Genomic DNA, 19,752 nt, shown 5'->3' with positions numbered 1-19,752 from the left:
CGAGCCGATTACAACGGGCAAGTTTTGAGAAATTGGGTTTTCCGCAAAGAAAAATCTGCCAATTCTCTACCCCTTAACTGCGAAGAGCACTGCAGTCTCAGAACCTCAAAACTACGCGCCTTTCAAGCAAACACCAGAACATCCAACCAAAATGTCCGAAAACGTTGAAACCCCATCTAAGCAAGTGCATGACTCTGCTTCAGACGCCGAGGGTGAAATTGTCTCCGATATGGAGGGCCAGATTGTTTCCGCTGTAAGTTACAGAGCCACCAGAAGCTGATCGCCAAGATTCACCTAGACCACTTATCCACTTTCGGTCCATAGTGATAATGCATTGACCATAAAGGAAACCCCCCAGACAGGTGACAAGAGGAAGCGCGGTCGCCCACGCAAGTACCCCGTCGGTTCTACCCCCGTCAAGCCAGAATCCGATGGCCCTAAGCGCGGTCGCGGACGTCCTAAGAAGATCCTCACGGAAGCAGATATGGCTGCCGCTGCTGCGAAGAAAGAGGCAGCGGTAGACGATGGACCCAAGAGAGCGCGCGGACGTCCTCGCAAGGAACCAGGTATCTTTCCGCCGACACCATATGTCTGGTAATGTCGGGAACTTGTTTCTAAACCTTTATTCTCTAGGCCTCGAGACGCCGAAATCGGCAACAACAACCCCGAAAAAGAAGGACGGTCGGGGTAGGCCACGCAAGAGTCTGCCTGCTAATGGCGCTGATGAGCCAGAATCGACACCCCAGCCCAAGAGCTCACAGGTTTCTAAGAAAGATGATGGTCGTTCCTACTGGTTGATGAAGGCTGAGCCTGATTCGCGTATTGAAAAGGGAAAGGATGTCAAGTTCTCCATTGATGACTTGGCCGCCGCGGATAAGCCGGAGGCATGGGATGGTATGATCTTCTCAGTTTCAGAAAATGAATATTTCTAACGTTTGAAGTAGGTGTTCGCAATGCTGTCGGTAAGAATTGATTGGAGAATAACTAGTACAGACACGCTTTGAGAACGATTCAACTTACATACAACGCAACAGCCAGGAATGTCATGCGCAATATGAAGAAGGGAGACTACGCGTTTTTCTATCACTCCAACTGCAAAACCCCTGGAGTGGTGGGAGTCATGGAGATTGTGCAGGAACACTCAGTTGATGGTTCGATCCTTCAAAGAAGCCCCCTACCCCGCTGAAGTCTCTCTAATTAACTTTGTCGCAGAATCCGCATTTGATCCCGAGCACCCTTACTATGATTCCAAGGCTACACGTGAAAACCCCAAATGGGTCGTCGTACATGTTGAGTTCCGATGCAAGCTCAAGAAGCAAGTCACTCTGGATGATTTGAAGGCCCATTCCCAGCCTGGAAAAGCGCTGGAGAATCTGCAGACCCTCAAGCAATCACGTCTCAGTGTGTCTCAAGTTACCCCAGCTCAATGGAGATACATTCTGGAGTTGGCGGGCGAGGACCCAGAGCAGCTTCTCAAGACGGAGTTTGCGGATGAAAGCGAATAAGCTTGATACTAGCGGCAGCTTGATACTAGCGGGACTTTGGTACATGTACCACTCATCTGACATGGTTTACTTAAGCGTTGCGTTTGGTCTTAAATGTATTTTCAGATTCTTTTCTTCAGTTCTTTTTATGCAGTGGTACAGCATAAATCAATTTTTTAAAAACCGTGATTGACTGTCGATCCCCGGGGATTTAAAGTAGAGATATGCAGATAGCCGTTGGGACTAAATTCCCCTACATGAGTATCATGTCCCATCCATGATAATGGACCTGGGGTCCCTCGGCCCCTCAAATGGTAAAAAGAGGGGACCAACCTCACAGCGGCGAGCGCAGCCAACCAGCGTCAATAAACGGGGCCAATCGATCGAGAGCTCCAGCGGTTGCCCGTGAAGAGTAAGTGCACCCGACCCGGTGGAGACCGCGTTATCGTTATCGGAGCGGGGACTCAACTCATGTGTCCAAGGTTCCCTCTTAAGGTCTTAACATTTCCCCCCTCCAATGCTTGCTCGTGCCTTTACCCTCCGGCCGTTGCGGTGTATCTCTCTATCTGCACTTCGCTCTAATATACCTTGCCGCTTCTATACCGCTACCATGTCTGACGTTACCGTGCAATTGACTGCCCCCAATGGGCGCACTTATGCCCAGCCTATTGGTCTCTTCATTAACAATGAATTTGTGGCATCCAAGTCAGGCGAGAAGATCGCTTCCATTAACCCTTCGTATGTTATTATCTTGACTTTGCTACTATACTTTATCTTCGGGATTACTGACTGACTATCCCAGTAACGAGACCGAGATCGCTTCCGTTTATGCCGCTGGTGAGGAGGATGTTGATATTGCTGTCAAGGCTGCACGCAAGGCCCTGAAGGACCCGTCCTGGAAGGGACTGTCTGCTACAGAGCGTGGTGAATTGATGATGAAGTTCGCCGACTTGATTGAGCAGCACCGGGAGACCCTCGCCACTATTGAGACCTGGGATAACGGTTAGTAGCCCATCAGCTTATTCTTCAACATCAAAGGAAATTTCAACTGACTAAATACCAAAAACAGGCAAACCTTACTCTGTGTCTTTGAACGATGATCTTGGTGAGGTCCTTTCCTCCCTTCGCTACTATGCCGGCTGGGCCGATAAGGTCACCGGTCAGACCATCCCCACCACCCCTCAAAAGTTCGCCTACACCCTACGCCAACCCATCGGTGTTGTGGGCCAGATTATCCCCTGGAACTTCCCTCTGGCCATGGCCGCGTGGAAGCTGGGCCCTGCCCTTGCTTGTGGTAACACCATTGTTATGAAGGCTGCCGAGCAGACCCCTCTCAGTATTCTCTACCTGGCTGGTCTGGTCAAGGAGGCTGGTTTCCCTCCTGGTGTCATTAACATCATTAACGGCCATGGTCGTGTGGCCGGTGCTGCGTTGGTGAAGCACACTGACGTTGATAAGGTGGCTTTCACCGGATCAACCGCTACTGGTCGTGAGATCATGAAGATGGCTGCTGGCACCCTCAAGAACATTACTCTGGAGACCGGTGGCAAGTCCCCACTGATTGTGTTTGAGGACGCAGATCTCGAGCAGGCCGCTAAGTGGGCACACATCGGTATCATGTATAACCAGGGCCAGGTCTGCACTTCCACCTCCCGTATCTTGGTCCACGACTCTGTGTACGAGAAGTTCATCTCCCTCTTTAAGGAGGCCACAGCCTCCACCAGCAAGGTCGGCGACCCATTCGCCGACGAGACCTTCCAAGGTCCTCAAGTCACCAAGGCCCAGTATGACCGTGTGCTGTCCTACATCGAGGCAGGCAAGGCCGAGGGTGCTACCCTCGCCGCTGGCGGCGAGCCTTATAAGAATGTTGGTGATGGCCGTGGCTTCTACATTGCCCCGACCATCTTCACCAACGTAACTGATAACATGCGCATCTACCGCGAGGAGGTGTTCGGTCCCTTCGTCGTGATCTCCAGCTTCGTCACCGAAGAGGAGGCCATCACTCGCGCCAACGATACCACCTACGGTCTCGGCGCTGCTCTGTTCACCAAGGACATTGAGCGTGCCCACCGCACTGCCTCCGAGATTGAGGCCGGTATGGTTTGGATCAACAGCAGCAATGACAGTGACTTCCGCGTGCCATTCGGTGGTGCCAAGCAGAGTGGCATTGGTCGTGAGCTTGGCGAGGCTGGTCTTGAGGCTTACTCACAGGTCAAGGCTGTTCATGTTAACATGGGCTGCCGGCTGTAAACACTTAGACGGGAGACGTTCAAAGCTTACAACTTTATTTTTTCTTGTAACTAAATGACAAATATATGCTTGATGATTAGCCAACTCCTCTCTCCGATGTCTCACACAAAAACTATAATTCTTTCTCCAGAGAGGGCCAGTACTACTAGTACCTAGGTAGTTTCTGATGAAAAATTGTAACTAATATATATACAAGAAGAAATGCGCATTCATAATCACCACGGAACAAATATCACTTAACTATTGCATCATAGTTGCCTTATTTGGTCGAATATGTAACTCTATATCATGCCAAGCCGGGTAAATATTTTCATACAAGGGCGGCTGGCCTAATGGTAAGGCGCTTGTTTTCGGTTGCGAATTCACAAGAGATTGCAGGTTCGATCCCTGCGTCGCTCATCCTTTTTTTGATTTGAATTTTTAACTCCATGTAGTTTTTTGCTCACAATAAATTCCCTCCGATCTATTGGTTTTATAATTTGTTAATTATCGTTTTGAAAACGGTACTATGTATACATAGTAATAACGGGGTTTGGACCTCGGGATCAATTTGTTTATTCTCATTTAATTATTCCGCCTCTGATATTGCAAATGTTTCAAGGTGAGATATACTAACATTGAAGGTTCTGATCAACATTGAATCTCGACATCTGGACGATGACACTGTACAGAAGTAATTTACGAAGGGGTTCAAAGGTACTTACATAGCTCCCCTGGACGTATTCCTCATGAGTGAAGAGAGTATGTCAGTAAGTGGTCAAGGAAGATCTTTTGATTTCCAAGTATTATCCATGGATCTTATCTACCAAGAGGTTAGTATAAAGAATGAGACATTGGAATTTCTGTTAGAATTCTCTGAATGTCAATGAACCACCAGTGCATATGTGGTGATCGGTCCCTCATCCATTAATGAAGTGTGGCGAGTATCCGGTGCCTGGATGTTTTGACAGAAATAGCACCAGTATTCCGAAAGAAACGAGGGTTTGCGGTGTATAAATTATCATCAGGGATATTAGAAAAGAGGAGCATAATTGGATAGCCGCCTATTAGTCTCTTGAAAGCACTCGGATAGCTTCGGATATGTCAAGTCGATCTGCACGTTCTTCGCGCGATAATCCTTTTGAATGTTCGCCAATATTTCGAATGATTGTCCCGGATACTCCATTCAAAGTCATCTTCAATCGAAGCCAGCTCTATGCATGTGAGCAATTTCCCAAATACCTGAAAGTCGTTTTGACATCTCTGATCGAATGGCAATTCGAAGGGCGGAAAGTCGTTTCGGAATTCTGGTGCCAAATTCTCATATGTATATCCCACTCCTTTGAATATCAATGAAAACTGCCTCATCAGCTGCGTCGATCAATAACGACATTCCTAGATATAATTGATATCCATGTGATTAACAGATTAATCGTGTGATATCAGCAAAGCACGTGCCAGCTGGTAAGGCCAAGTCTTCCAGGAATATATTTCAGTTGGTAGCTGTGATGAACATTTGAAATCACCAAACCCATTCAAAACGGAACCGTCGAGCGAAGGTGTGAATGCTATTCTTGGGATGGTGTTATAGTACTACCCCGGTGGGACTCTCAAGTATGCAATCAATGGCCGCGATGGAAAAGGAACAGCGGCAGCCATTAATGAAGCAGCACGATGTTGCAGAGCTCTATTTGGAAAACAGCCGTGTAGCGTTGTTCGTAGAAGGAATGCTCCGCTGTCTTGTAAATGAATTTTTCATCTCGCCCGCTCATTGCAACTAGAAAAAGATTATTCGAGATTGGTATACCTGAGTCTTTATTTTAGATAGTATATAGTACTAGTGGGGCATTCTGTTGTATTGTAGAAACGATACATATGTATGAACATATGTTGGCAAGAGTACATAGACTGGAAAAAGAAGAAGTTGCATGACTGGAGCAATATATGTAAAGAAAATCTTCAATGTTGGGCACAACATTCACACATGTGCAAGGACCCTGATACTACTATTCCCAATCAAACAACAAATCCTGCTTTTGATGAGAATCAACCAACATTGAAATGAGACAAACCCGAAAAGAACAATGGTTAATACTCGGAGCTCTACTCGACACTCTGAAGAAATACAAGAAACTGAAGGGGAAAACCGAAACGTACCCGAAACATCACTGGAAGAGGATATCCTTCCCTCTTCACGAAATATCCGAATCTCTAATTCGGATGCAAATACTCCGGTGGATTCTCCTATTCGGACTGAGGATCTACCCCCTCCCTTTGAGGACCCATATCAGCAACTGGTGCATCGTATTACTCAGTTGGAAGTACAAAGGGACGCAAACCGTCTCGAAACACCAACGAAACGATACCAGTACATGTTGGAAAGGGTTCGAAGACTTGAAAGAGAAGAAGGTGCACAAGTGGCTGCATCACTCGAAAATTACAAAAATGATCATCAACCAGCAATTCGTGAGGACAAGGATGGTTCTTATGCAACTGAGACAAATCCGGATAGTCTTAGGGGAACGCCTTATTCGAATTCGATGGTAGAGAACGAGGATCCGGGAGCAGTATCTGTTGGTAACAAGGATCAAGAGATTCAATCAGATCAAGTTGAGACTCAGAAAAAGAAAAACCCATTAAGGCCACGATCCGCATCAGATACTCCGGATGATAAATCCCAAAGCCCTGATCGTCATAATGACATCAAAATTGAAAACTTACCCATGTTCACCATGAAGTTCTCGATTCAAAAACGAGCTGAATGGTTGAATAATTTGGGAATTTGTTTTCGAGGAGAATTAGTTAAACTATTTATAATCGAATCTAAGGCGATTCGATATTGTAACTATTTTCTAAGACTGACATCATTTCCCTGTAATTCCCTCGGGGCTGTAATCCTCGGAATCCTTTTGCGAATTGTAAGAATGATTACTTTTTGCCTTTCGGAGACCTTTTGCGAAAGAAGTCAGAAATCGTAATTTCTGGATAAAGCGATTCGTGGTCGTTTCATATCTTTTGACTTCTTGGATCCGAGATCTGTGCTCAGTCCTGATTGATGATTTTGTCTTTGTTTTTATAGCATGCTTTTTCGATCACAATATCACTTACCGTATCTGGGAGCAGAGGAATGGAGCGGAAGTCGATGAGGCAGATGAGAGCCTCCAGCTTCTTTCTTCCTTTAAGGAGACCACCTCTTCCCGTGACACCAATTTTAGCCTTGAATGTCACTTTCGCATGTCACTTTATGCCGTCTGCGTGAAAAATGACGTTCTGGGATCGCTCGCATGGCTCGGAATCATCTGCTTGATATCCTTGGTCCTCCTTATAAGTTCTCGGGAGGGTTTGAATTTTCTCAGAGATAGGAAAAACCATGATGAAGACCCTTTATGCGAGCCTGAGAGAAAAGACGCGTATGTGCAGCATGAAGCGTGGTGCCAGGAAGACAGAAGGACAAGATCAATTGATTGAAAGAATATTGTTTTATAGCTGAATGAAGTGAGAATATCTAAGGGAATCGTGCAAATGACTGATACTGGGGTCCCAAAAAATAGAAATCAACAGAAAAACCATCAATTGATGAGAGATCAGATGCACTCTTACAGTTCAAGAATTTAATATATAAAGAAGTTATACATAGTTACTAGTTATCTACGTATACGTAATATCGACTTTATTATCTGTCTTTGTGACTGAAAAAGGGGTCCCCGAAAAAATCAATCACTCGCAGGTTTTATCTTGAAGCGTTCAGCCCCCCTGATGGCAGCCTTGGGCCAGTACGAGGTAGTATTTTTATCAATTGCATTTATGTATTTCGTGTTATAGTTAGCTTGGCCAGGAACCAGTCTTAACCTGGAAAGCCACTGCCACCCACATCATGATTTCACCTGCTCCAAATCACAGGATTCAAGATCAGGCTCAATGACAAATAACAGCGCAGGAAGAAAGAGAAAAAAAAAATCACGACGCAATTTAGCTGTACTCAGTTTTGATTGATGCCCAACACTCCTACCATCCTAAATATCAAATCACGTTCCTGGGTCCCCACATCACGAACCTGCACGATCATGCCGGAAGAAGAGTTCGTGCTATACCGGAGTAGGAATATAGAAGCCGTCCGTCTCCAGACTACAGTGCATAGCTGCATGCCGGCGGTACATGGAAAGCTACAGCACATAAAATGCGGCCAAACTACTTGAGTTATGTATAGACGGAAAGGGATCTGACATCATTTCAACTTGTGTATAAGCATTACCTACTAGGTATAGTTGAGCGAAAGAAATGAAAAACCAAAACATTTGAAAAAGCCTTCCGACAAAGCAGGTGCTGAGAAGTGATGAGGTGCATAGGTGTTGTTTTACATTAAGCCGAGTTGGATGCGATAATGTTTCTCATTGGAGGAGTATGATGACAAGATTTCGGGGGCGACGTATGCGTGTGGGTTTGTGCGTGTGCCAGGTGGTGAGTTTGGATTCGATACTCGGTAGGAGCCTTGTTTTTAATTTCTGGGTCTAGTTGGTTGATAGAGTTCTTTGGTTTTGAGTATTTTGATTACTATCTTTATTTGACTGGAATTTTCTTCCCCTTAGACATGACTCGGGTGCAATTGTGATAGAGCGAGGTGGATCAGGCAATATTGGAATGGGATTCATGCAGATAAGGGAGAAAGTACAGAACATTTGTACATGGATTGGAATGTTTCGTGGTTCTATGATTTGTGGTTCTTATGCCGCACGACATACATGTGTATAAAGTTTTTATCATTTATCATTTATTTACTATTTGTTACTCATACTCTCTCATACTGATGCTTTTATGCCCAATTTATTTTCGTTGTTCGGAGTCAGGCAGGAAAAATTGGGTTGGAGGCGCGCCATGGCTTAGCGCCGAGTACCAACGCACACCTACATGAATCTCTTGCAGATGCATGCAGAGTTGGTCATGTGAAGCCACTTGGTCTAGTTTAGGAAAGGTGGTAAACTTGTCCCTAGATTTGATAGGTGATAGGCACTGGATGAGTTGTGTATACATTCCAGAAAGGGGCTGATATATTTGGTAGTAAATCTCATACATTAATTTCAAATATTCCCTATGTTGCCCTGGTGGCTGTTCGAGTATGGTCTACTAGTACTTTCGTGTAGGTACTAGGTACTATCTATATTGATGCTCGTCAATATTGAATGGATCAATACATCAGTAGATACATACACCAGTTGGTCACTTGACCTCGAATTGCAATGCATATAAATTATAATGTGGACATCAACGCAACATATCGGTACTTGTAAGCCATTTAGTACCCTTGCAGAGTTCATGTGAAAATCCGATGTGATTCACTATTTTACCCTGCAGGCAAAGGCAATGCGGGAATTTGACTCCAATAGTTCATGTCACCGTCAAAGTTGTGTACTGCAACGTGGACTCCACAACCTTAGACCTTTCACGGCAAATGTGGTTAATCTTGTCCTGTTCCATGTCTGGCAGGACCCGCCTTTGCCCACTGCCCACTGCCCACCTGTGCCCACTTTTTCCTTTTTTTTCTGTTGTCAACCGATTGTGGGGGGCGGGGGCTTGGCAATCTTGAGTCTTTCAAATGTTCTCCTTGATTCCCTACAAACTTCAAAAGTCATACCTGGCCAAGTTGGTGACTTTCATACCCAATCACTAGTCGGACGCTTCCCGCGATCGACGCTGCCAGCAAGTATTTGAATTTTTTATTTGAGGTTCGTTGTCTCACCTCCATGAACAGGGGGTTTTTTTCCCCTCTGTTTCTCTCTGGAGTGACTTCCTTCTACCCCGTCACTGAAACTAACCTTGTGTGACTAGGCCGTAGAACGCCTCCACACCTCTTCTCAGGCCGAAATAGCGGTGTCAAGCCTTTGGTCCCTCTTTTTCCCTCTTTGCCTTGTTTCCCCATCCTATTATTTTTGTTTTCAATTTTGTTTTTCCATTATTTCACCCAAAAACGCCCGGTCAACATGTCTGAAATTCAGAAATGGACAGTCAATGAGGTCAGACCATTTTCGTATTTCCCCTGCAATTTCCCGGGATTTGGGCCGTGCATTTTTATCATTGGTCCCTTCTTTCCTTTATTTTCTGTCGGTCAAGACGTGATGAAGTGTCGGATCCGACAAAAGATCAAAAAAAAAAGAAATCTCAAACATGCACCAATCACAGATTGACGTCGAACAAGCCTACTGATTTCCGCCTTAGCCTTATATCGATATAGCGGGAACGCTGCTCGAGGGCCCTTACCACGATGTAGCCAACAATGAGTTTCGCTTTGTGGATATCTGGGACCATAAACTTTATCGTCTCGATCTGGACAAAGGCCCAGAATCGCTCAAGACGGTTGACACAACCGCGGCTATCGGGTAGGTGGCTTGTTGCGTTTTGCTTTGGGATTTTGTTTACTTTTTTGCCTATTCACTGTTTCCCGTGGGCAAAACCAAATACACGAGAAAAACCAAATAAAACTTAAAAAAGAAAGGGAAAAAAAAAGACAAAAACAAGACACTAACGACGGGACTTTGACAACCTAGTGTCACCGCCAACATCGCTAATGCGGATGAGGTCGATCAACTGATAGTCGGGGCCAAGCTTGGATTTGCCCGGCTGAACCAAACGACCGGGAAACTATCCTATATCCGCGAAGCTTGGGGCGAAGATGATGGACCGGGGAAAGCGGAAATGTAAGTGGCAAACAAAATCCTCCCCAGCATCAAGAAATCGATACCGAAAGGAAGGGGGGACAAGAAAAACCCCCCCCAAAAAAAACAAGAATCAAGAATCAAGACCAAAAAAACGCCCCTAAAATTGAAGCCCGAAGAGCAAATCATGATGAAACCAGTCCACACCGACTTACTCAATCCCCACGATTTAGAATGCGCTTCAACGATGGGGCAGTTGATAGCCACGGCCGTTTCTGGGCGGGGGCCATGAACGACCCCAAGATTAAGGCCCCAGGTCCCGAGGGAATCCTTTTTAGATTGGACCCAGACCTAAGCTTGCACCGCATGCTAGCCCCAGTGACGATCCCGAACGGCATAGGCTGGAACCATGCCGACGATACCATGTACCTGACAGACTCACCTACAGGCAAGATCTTCGCATTTGATTTCGATGCCGCGACGGGCGCCATCAGTAACCGACGCGTGCACTATGACCTTGGCGAGCCGCTCGAGCCGGATGGATTCGCCATGGACGTCGAGGGCTGTATCTGGTCCGCCATCTATGGTGGCGGGAAAGTGATTCGGATCTCACCGACCGGTCAGCTCATCGGGCAGATCGATTTGCCCACACGGAATCCAACATGTCCCGCTTTTGTGGGAACCGAGCTTTTCATCACCTCTGCCAAGGATACTCGTGATGATGAGCGATTGCCGCAATCTGTGCGGTATGGGGGCCGACTGTTCCGAGTTGACGTTGGCGTCCGGGGCAAACCTAAGAATGAGTTCCGGTTCGAGTAAGGGGAAATGAACTCCGCACATGTGCAGCCTCTTTTTCCACTCAAAGTTTTTCGATTTGTTGAAGGATCCACATTGTGGAGAGAACTATTGTTATGTACGTTGTTTTTTTCCCCGAAAATTATGTACGGGCGATCAGGAAAAGTGACTCCTCGACGAGCGGTGACATACCGAGCTGTAACCTGTAGCTTGGAATTGTATACTTCACATGTAGCTAAAACAATCGACCATGCAGATGGAGCTAAACCTTTTCCTTGTTTATTTTTTCCCCCCTTTTTTCATCCTTCTCGCATTGAATTGCCTTGTTACCTTTTCTATTTCCGATCAGTGACATTAGCAGTGAGGCTGTGCTCTACCATTGTCTATACTTTTTTTTTTCGTCTCCTGCACGCTCGGACACTTTTAGCCCGCGGACTCAATTTCGATACTTGCAGAGTTCTATTTTCACCCCCTTCCATGCCTGATCTTCCTTTCTTTCTCCATTCCCCCCTTTTTGACTTTTCTTTCAAACTGGTAATAAGTTATTGTGTAATGACCCGTACTGACTTTACGGTTCAAAACCTTGGAAAAAGGAGTGGATACGTCGATCACCAAACGGGCGAAATGACGGACCGGCTCGTTGTCATTCCCATGGATTGAGGTCTGCAGGCCGCAAGGGGAAAACCAGCCTAAAACAAGGCTGGAAGAGAAAGTTTACACGTCGAATCAAACAATGAAGCCTCTCCATTCGGCCCGCTGATCTCAGATTATGTAGACCATAACCCTCGTCCAGTTTAAAATTCGCCCGATCTAAGTTTTGCCATTCCTCTTTCTCATTCGTTCTTCGCGTTTTATTTTTCCTCTTTTTCCGTCAAATGGAACGTACTTCTGTTACTTTGACTTCCATGTACGTGCAATGTTTCCCTGCTATGTAACCCATGGCCTGTACCAGCGCTGCTCTTGGGCGGGGCCGGTCCTGCAGGACAATGCAGGCACCATCTTTTGGGCCCAAATATGTCGGTGTATTTTGCATGTAGACATAAAAGCGGAATAAGATACTGACTATTACTAACGATGCAGCTTCCTGACTCGTATGACTTCATGGAGATTCCAAGGTTGGGAAAAAGTTGATACGTTCGCGGAAATGGTCTCCGTAGCTCATAAGTTCTAGTCCGCGGAGATCTTCGAGAATTATATCATGGTGGCTTATCTTGGTTTGTTGACTTTCTTTTGTTGTTAGCCTTCTCTGGTGGCGGTTGCGGCGGACAACGAGATAATGCAGTACTGTGTTGATGTTAGTCAGTTTCGCGCGTAAGGCGTGGCGAAATAAAACACCAAGAGAACTTTTAGCAGAAACAAAAATGATGAAATTAAAAAAGCAAGTTCACCAGGAATTGTTCGAGATAGGTGTCAAACGTGGATTGGATAAGGCTTTCGCAGGAGGTTCACCTTGTACTTCCAAAGTTTCCTGTGCTACCCGATTTTAATACCCATGGGACCCGCGTACCGGATATCTGGGATTAACTAACCATCATCAATGTTGGCCTTGACCTTGACCCGCATCATTTCGCATGGCCATGACACGCATTGAACCGAGGACTCGGACTCCTTACTATTACGTGCAATGACCCGGCCCGCTGGGAGTGTTTGAGATTGCAAGCCACCTTCGTTATTACCTGCTCATTGACAATACCGTACTCCCAAAAGCCTGTTCACACTAAGGTATCGAAATTCTCTATTGGAGATAGGTCCGCCCCCTGTCTTTTCGCCCCTTTAAAAAAGAGGAAAAACGAAATCTAACCTTGAGAGAGAAATTCCAAAAAGAAAAAAAAAAAAAAAAATTTACACGAACTGACCACTCACGATCATTGGATCTATCAGACGTTAAATGTCGCCCCCGAAACACGTGGTGATTCGCTATTTTTTATAATGGCGGCTAGTGATGCACGCCTTGCCTGAAACCTTGGACAAAGCTATACCATCTAGGCAAGTGACAGCTGGAGAAATATGCGAACCGATCTATCGTTTTCCTCTCCAAAGCAATTATTCTCCCGTTGCCTCCCTTTCCGGAGCTTGGTGCATACTACGGAGTTGGCATCTCCGTGAACAACCTGGAGTCAACCGCCAATTAATGAATGTATCTACTGATCGATCGTCCCTCTTGCCTGATCAGGACTACGGAGCCCATGTCACCCTTTGCGAAGCTGTCATGCGCTAGAACAGCTGTAGGCTAGATCGGACAATCGACTATCGAGGATCGTGGGTTTTAGCCCAAAACCCCCCTTCTCCCCTTTCCCAATCAAGTAATGACAGTGATGTGCTCTGAACAGCATTTCAGCTCAGCCCACATCTCTGGAGGAGGTATCCTGATCCCCATTTCGTTTCCCGAAGGATTTCCGACTCCACTTTGCTGGCGCTAGTCTGGATCTTCACAATCACTTCTGACCTTTGTCACGCGGAAGCCATTGCGCTAACTGGGATCTATCGGGGACCAGGAAGCTTACCCACTTCTGCAACTGCAAGCTTCCCCCAAGACACCGGGGAGGTGCCGGGTTTGCCTTCCGGTTGATAGATCGAATGAAGCTGCGAAGGGGGTTTGGAAGGTCGAGGTTTGTTTGGTTCTTTTGTCTCGGTGTGTTTGATTCTTCAATCTCAGTAATCAGGAATTTTTGCCTTGGAAATTCCCTTGCCAAGGGGCCATGTTACTGCAGATCATGGTGACACGAGTTGATGTCAACGTTTGGACTAGGATGACTATTTTTTGATTACTTTTCTTTTTTTCTTTTTTCGCTTTCTGGTGACGTATGAGCTTAAGGACGTTCATCACAGATGGAGAGATTCCTCCGAACGGGTCTTCGGTTCTCGAATCTTTCCACTTGCCCCCTTTTTTATCGTCCGCGTAACCGTGCCTTTTCGTTTTTTGGTTTATTTTTTTATTTTTTATTTTTCATAATTTCTCCAATTTCAAGTTTTTTTTCTCCCGAATTTCCATGGCCTTCTAGAGAATGGAGAATAATGGAGCCTAAGGAATAATAATTAATTAGGTCCCCACTAACTGCCTCACTTCCATAGCCAAGCGGGTCTGTCCAATAATCGGATCCCCCAAGTGGAGGGATTATGCCCCCAACGGCGGCATCGGTCCCTTTGTGTCGGGACATGAGCTGGTGAAGTATGCACAACATCAGGGGGTGCTAAACTTTGCTTCTTTTGCTCTAAAGAAATAAAAAATTGGATTTTATGAATTACTATGATTTTTGATTTTTGATTTTTCAGCGTATTTACTATTCTGTTTTAAATTTAGAGCGTACCAGAGTCACTAGAACCTACACTTGCTATTTCCAAGAGGATGTGTTCCACGAAGGAGTCGTCGTCCCCCTTGAAGATAAGACAGTAGCTCTATTGGGAGTGTCTCTTTCTCTTTTCAACCCAACTCTGTTAAATGCCAAGCTAGGAAACTCGTTGGAAAAATGACACAAGCTAGGACCATACTAAGAACTCTTCCCCTCTCACCTGAGCTTTTCCCCCCATCATAGCCCCAGACTAAGCCCGAGGTAGTATAGATCTCAACTGGAAATTGTCCCATGTGTGTTCTGCGTCATGGATCGAAGGGGGAACACGGATCCACTTTCCCCCCATCACACCTCCTCTTCACACATGGCACAAACCTTCGGCTACGTACTCCGTAGTTTATACATCAGAACCAAGAAGGTACTTTGTACGGAGTACATATACACAAGGGGGTGGGATGCATCATGACCCGTGTGTCTCCCCACTCTTTTCTAGGACAAGGGTCTGGATTCTGAATAAACTTGCAAATATTCTAATTCCCAACATAAGATGACTTGAAATGTCAAAACCCCTGCTCATAGTTTGAGGAATGACTGGAGTAAACCGTACCTATATGTTTTCATTACCGTACCAAGTTACTCCAATACCGCAATGGAAAAGAAGGCTCCACCCGTCCCTTGGACCTTAAGACCAAGTCCACGGCTACGGAGTTGCTCCCCATGATTCGTTGCCGGCGATCGGTGGTTGGTTCCCCGTGTATAGGAAATATCTGGAAATACATCTGTGTAAAAGAAATTAAGGATTTATTAAGTGGAGAATGAAATCAACATTTTTCAGGCAGCGGTTTCTTTCCAAGATTGGAAGTATACCCAAATCCCCTGCTTGATTTCTTTTTCTTTTTTTTCTTTTTCCTTTTTTCTTTTTCTTTTCTTTTTTTCCCTTTTTTGGTTTCTTTTCTCTTCTCCACTACTAGTACGCACGAGATGCTTTACTGATATCATTCGTACTTTCTTTTTTAGGTCCCACTTTTTACTTTTTGGATGGGGGGGTTTTTTTTTATAATTATTCTTTTGTTTTTGTTTTTGTTTTGTTTTTTATTTCCAAGAAACCCCGTGGTCCCCGGGGCTCAAATCTCATCTACTTAGTAGTTTTAGTATCTTAAGTGTAACGGAATACTGGTAAAGAATGGTAATAATCATCAAGTTGATATTTACGCTGGATTCCTGACCAAACCAAACCAAACCAAAATGACCAAACTAAACATGATGTTAATAGTGTTAAAATATAAGTAAAATAAAAGCCATTTCTGAAAAGGCCAAAAAAGGCCAAGACGATCCTGCCCAACACCCGATGCTCTGGGTCGGACAACAACTTTACTTTGTGGTCGAACATCCAGGCCCCAAAAGAAAAAAAGTTGATGGATCAATGGGTCCTTCCTTCACCGCTGTATTCAACGGTCTGAACGATCGTTCATTATTAATTCCAGCTTCACCTTCTTTTTCCTGAATCCTCTCTAGTGAAACTTTCCCCCTCTTTTAAATCATTTTTAAGAATACTCAATACCAAAGGGCCTCGGATCGCTATCACCCTGCACATGGGCTCTGTTCATTACATGTACAATTTGTGCCCTATTACTGCATTAGTCGGGGAATTGACCCTACTGGCCCTGGACAATTCTTCCTCTCCATTGAAGACCTAAACAAGTTCTCATTCTCATCTCAATTGGATCTAGTTCCGTGGCGGTATATTGGTCTGACCACATATATTCCTCGGCTTCAACTTTGAGCCTCTCTCTCCTCTTCTTCCTTTTCCCTCTCTCTCCTTCATCGTGGCTACTCTTGGGCTCAGCGTATTGAATGCGCCTTACCCGAGGTCACTACACACCTCAAACCTGTCGCATTATCCAGCGGATCCACATTACCCGGCCTCCTCCCTCTCTCATCCCACTCGTGAGCCCCCCATTGACTCTGAGAGAGGGGGGCCTCGGCCATGCTCTAACCCCCAGTTCCGCCAAGGAGATCCGTCTATGTCGGAGTCTCTGCGTACTGCGCCATTGTCAGACGATGCGACCCAAAATCGCAGCGTGATTGACAATGAGCATGCCTCGGGTACTCGCCATGCATCTCGCCGCCCACCGGTACGGCCTCGGCCACAGTCCTGGCATCCTTATGGGCCGGTAGAACCACCACTGGAGTCAAATACGTCAAGGTCTATCGGGGTACATGCGATTTTGAACCCCCCAGCTCAGACAACTATTGACGCCGTGAGCGGCTTGAGGGATCCACGCAGCCTGCCCGGAACAGCATCAACACGACCACGCAAAGGTTCTTCGCCAGGCCCTCGGACGATGCACGCAATGCAGCACCCATTATCTCCTAGATCCAGTATGCGGCCTGGAATGAACCCCGGCTCGCCATCAGCACGGTTTGTTGGCGGTGGGAGAAGTGGGCAGTCAAGCGTCTCTCACTCTCCATTGGTTCCTCATGAGCCTCTGATGGGTCTACGACAGACCCCAGTGAGCTCCCCTCTGCCTTTGGAATCGGCACTACGACCTATTGCTTCATTACCAGGGACTCAACCACCCGTGACCGCGTCTCTACAATCTACACCTCGTCTTCATTCTCGACGAACTAGTGCGGGACCATTAACAAACCACAGATCTCAGGAGACAAGTCCAACTACACCCCATATAACCCATAATCATTTTGGGGCGGCGTCTCCGGCAGTCACCATGACCTCAGTTCCACCAAATATCGCACCCTACGCAGCAGCACCGGCTCCCTACATGACAATGGAACCTATGACGCGAGGAGCTCCCGCAACAGCTGGACCACGAAATCTAGCCGAAGAAAGCGGAACGAGGGTGGCAAGCCCGGTACCAGGCACACCCGGCAGCGCATCTTCTCTAGGTGGCCTAATACCATGCGTCATGGACCTCAAATCCGGATCGAGCAGTCAGGCTGAAAAACGCAAAGCAAACAGTGATGCTTCTCGCCGCTTTCGCAACCGCAAGCGCAACGAGGTTCAACTGGAGCAGCGACTAACAGCACAACAAGACGAGATTCGTCGCCAAAGTGAAGAGATCCGAGCCCTTGCTCACCAGCGAGACTATTATAGATCTGAGCGTGATTTCTTCCGTGAGCATCTCGATCGCTCAGTTTCTCTAAGCTCGTTACCACCGAGGCCGCCCTCGCCACGTCCGACGCCCGCTGCTGCACTTCTTCCTGCTCCAAATGACACAGTGCCCGCCTCGTCGAGGCCGCAGGGAAGCTGGCCGGGCACTCCGGGCCCAGCGCCTTATGCATCTGTGCCTCATGCTTCTGCGTCAACTTCTTTAGGGAGGGATGTGGCAGCTTCTGGACCTCCGGTTTCTGGAGGGCCTTTGCCGCCGTTTCAAAGTTCATGGCCCCGGTCATGATTTAGGCCCGAATGCGTCATTTGGGCAGCTATGGGCCCAAATTCCATTTTTATCCTATTTTTTATCTTCTTTCCTATGTTTCCATATGTCTCATATTTCCTTTTAACCCATCTGTCTGGTCTGGAGCATGCGGTCACTGGTTTGGCTGCAAGTGGTGAATGTTTTCATTCTCGAGTATTTCAGCGGATGACATTATCTTTTTTTATTTATTTTTTTATCTCACAAAAATCGCCTTGACCTTCTGGCTCGGTGTATTACTATCTGCATTTGTGGTTGACGTTTTATTCTCTGTTTCTCTTGTTATCAGCACTATATTCCCCATCCTCGTCCCTGATCATGTTACACCCCTTCACTCCAGCTCCCATCTCCAAGAATTGCCCCCTCCCACGAATATTCAGAATTCCCTGCAAGAAGAAAAGTGATTACGCCTCCCCCTCCCCCTCCCCTATCTCATCCCTCCCCCTCTACTATACGTCGATAATTGATTATTTGTTGATCATATCATGGAGTGGATACCGATGTCCGGTTTCTATAGTTCTGCTACTTCGGGTAAATTCCGAGTCAATAGATTTCTTTCAACTCTATTCCGATTTTCTTTTTTACTCGATCTGTTCGCTCTCTCGACATATCTCCTTATCTTTGCAGCTGCAATATGACACGGAAATTGAAGCATAGAGCTAACGACCCCAACGAAATGACCCCAACCAATACCCCCTTGTTCAGTTTACCTTGAGGGCTTCCCGAGACCCGGCCGACACTGCCGGCCGATGCTGTTGATCTGTCGATCTATAAAAGCCGCCTTTTCCCAAAAGAAGTCCACCACCGGCCTTGGAAGGCGATTAACTGCAAATCTCGCAGGTGGGCTGCATGGCTCATACCTAGGTATTGATTTACTCGGCCTATTCTGTACCTCTCTCCACATACCTGCGGCACGGAGCCGACCTCGGGGGGAAACCAGGGTCTTTCAGTCGATCCATCGATCTAAGAATGTACATGTATCCGCAGGACCCCCGTCAAAAGCAAAGAAAAGGAAAAAAAAGAAATTCGATACATCAATGGATGCAACTACCGGTGGCTACCTTAGGCGTGCTGCGGAGGTGATTTCCGTCTGCATATACAGCGCAGTAGTGAAATCTTGACAGTTATACAGGTCCACTTGGCTGATCTCGGAGCCGAGATCGACAGGATTTGACCTTATAGGGATGCATTTTCTATTTGAGTGTGGGTTTTGGGTTGTATGTGACCTGCCGGCTTGCCCCCCTTGATCAATAGTAGGCGCTAGCCTATCTAGGACGAATCTAAGGGTATACCTAGTAGGCAACGGTTCCAATGATCTACTTTTGACAGCTTGGATTTTATCGGAATGATATTTGTCAAGAAAGGGATTTACCAAGTTAGCACTGGAAACGGATTTATTAAACTTGAAATCTACATACGCAAAGTACCTTAATTCTACATCGGGCCCCATAATGTGGGGGTGACGTGGAGAATAAGATCGAGTTCCAGTGGCGGTGAGTGGAGATCATATGTGTCCTACGATAAAGGCTGACGGGGGGTGCAGATGAGTGCATAATATCCCTGTCTGATTCAAGGATCATGTGGGATTGATTAGCTTGTTACAGACTGAGGGAAAAGCAAGAATGTTGACGAGAGGCTAGTGATAGTGTATAATGGTAAAGCTGGTTGAAGTGGATCTCAGGTACCTCTCGGGTACGTTAGCTCACACGCTAATTTCTAAGGCGTGAGAAGTACCTGACGAGTACCGACCTGGTAATTCTGCACGTGTTCAAAGCCAGCCAATCACAGTTTGTTATTGACTCACGAGCATGCAGTGAATTACTGATCTGCCCAAATCAAGCATGCGCGTTGTGTTGCGCTGCATGTTCTCCCT

At 46.3% G+C, this 19,752-nt stretch overlaps 5 protein-coding genes across 5 annotated transcripts; 4 read left to right on the top strand and 1 right to left on the bottom strand.

Moving 5' to 3' along the window:
- Positions 1-151: 151 nt before the first annotated feature.
- N7466_004836 (EVE domain-containing protein) lies at positions 152-1,505 on the top strand (the record flags this gene model as incomplete). The annotated part of the gene is made up of 6 exons (XM_057164233.1): positions 152-253; positions 347-566; positions 634-894; positions 945-962; positions 1,035-1,151; positions 1,213-1,505. 6 exons carry the CDS (start codon positions 152-154, stop codon positions 1,503-1,505), a joined length of 1,011 nt encoding a protein of 336 aa, XP_057022914.1.
- A 589-nt stretch (positions 1,506-2,094) lies between these two features.
- On the top strand, positions 2,095-3,734 carry N7466_004835 (aldehyde dehydrogenase family protein; the record flags this gene model as incomplete). Its single annotated transcript, XM_057164232.1, has 3 exons — positions 2,095-2,222; positions 2,287-2,486; positions 2,554-3,734. The coding sequence occupies 3 exons, from the start codon at positions 2,095-2,097 to the stop codon at positions 3,732-3,734; spliced, it is 1,509 nt and encodes a 502-aa protein (XP_057022913.1).
- A 3,021-nt stretch (positions 3,735-6,755) lies between these two features.
- On the bottom strand, positions 6,756-7,085 carry N7466_004834 (kinase-like protein; the record flags this gene model as incomplete). The annotated part of the gene is made up of 3 exons (XM_057164231.1): positions 6,756-6,761; positions 6,822-6,929; positions 6,981-7,085. The coding sequence occupies 3 exons, from the start codon at positions 7,083-7,085 to the stop codon at positions 6,756-6,758; spliced, it is 219 nt and encodes a 72-aa protein (XP_057022912.1).
- A 2,603-nt stretch (positions 7,086-9,688) lies between these two features.
- On the top strand, positions 9,689-11,179 carry N7466_004833 (SMP-30/gluconolactonase/LRE family protein; the record flags this gene model as incomplete). The annotated part of the gene is made up of 4 exons (XM_057164230.1): positions 9,689-9,721; positions 9,924-10,084; positions 10,253-10,402; positions 10,594-11,179. 4 exons carry the CDS (start codon positions 9,689-9,691, stop codon positions 11,177-11,179), a joined length of 930 nt encoding a protein of 309 aa, XP_057022911.1.
- A 5,290-nt stretch (positions 11,180-16,469) lies between these two features.
- Positions 16,470-17,861, top strand: N7466_004832 (uncharacterized protein; the record flags this gene model as incomplete). Its single annotated transcript, XM_057164229.1, has 1 exon — positions 16,470-17,861. One exon carries the CDS (start codon positions 16,470-16,472, stop codon positions 17,859-17,861), a length of 1,392 nt encoding a protein of 463 aa, XP_057022910.1.
- Between the last annotated feature and the right edge of the window lie 1,891 nt (positions 17,862-19,752).

This window comes from Penicillium verhagenii (genome assembly GCF_028828195.1).
Source record: "Penicillium verhagenii strain IBT 33310 chromosome Unknown utg000005l_segment0_segment0, whole genome shotgun sequence".
NCBI lineage: Eukaryota > Fungi > Ascomycota > Eurotiomycetes > Eurotiales > Aspergillaceae > Penicillium > Penicillium verhagenii.
The sequence above is the reverse complement of the archived record's forward strand: the minus strand, read 5'-3'. Positions and strand labels throughout refer to the sequence as shown.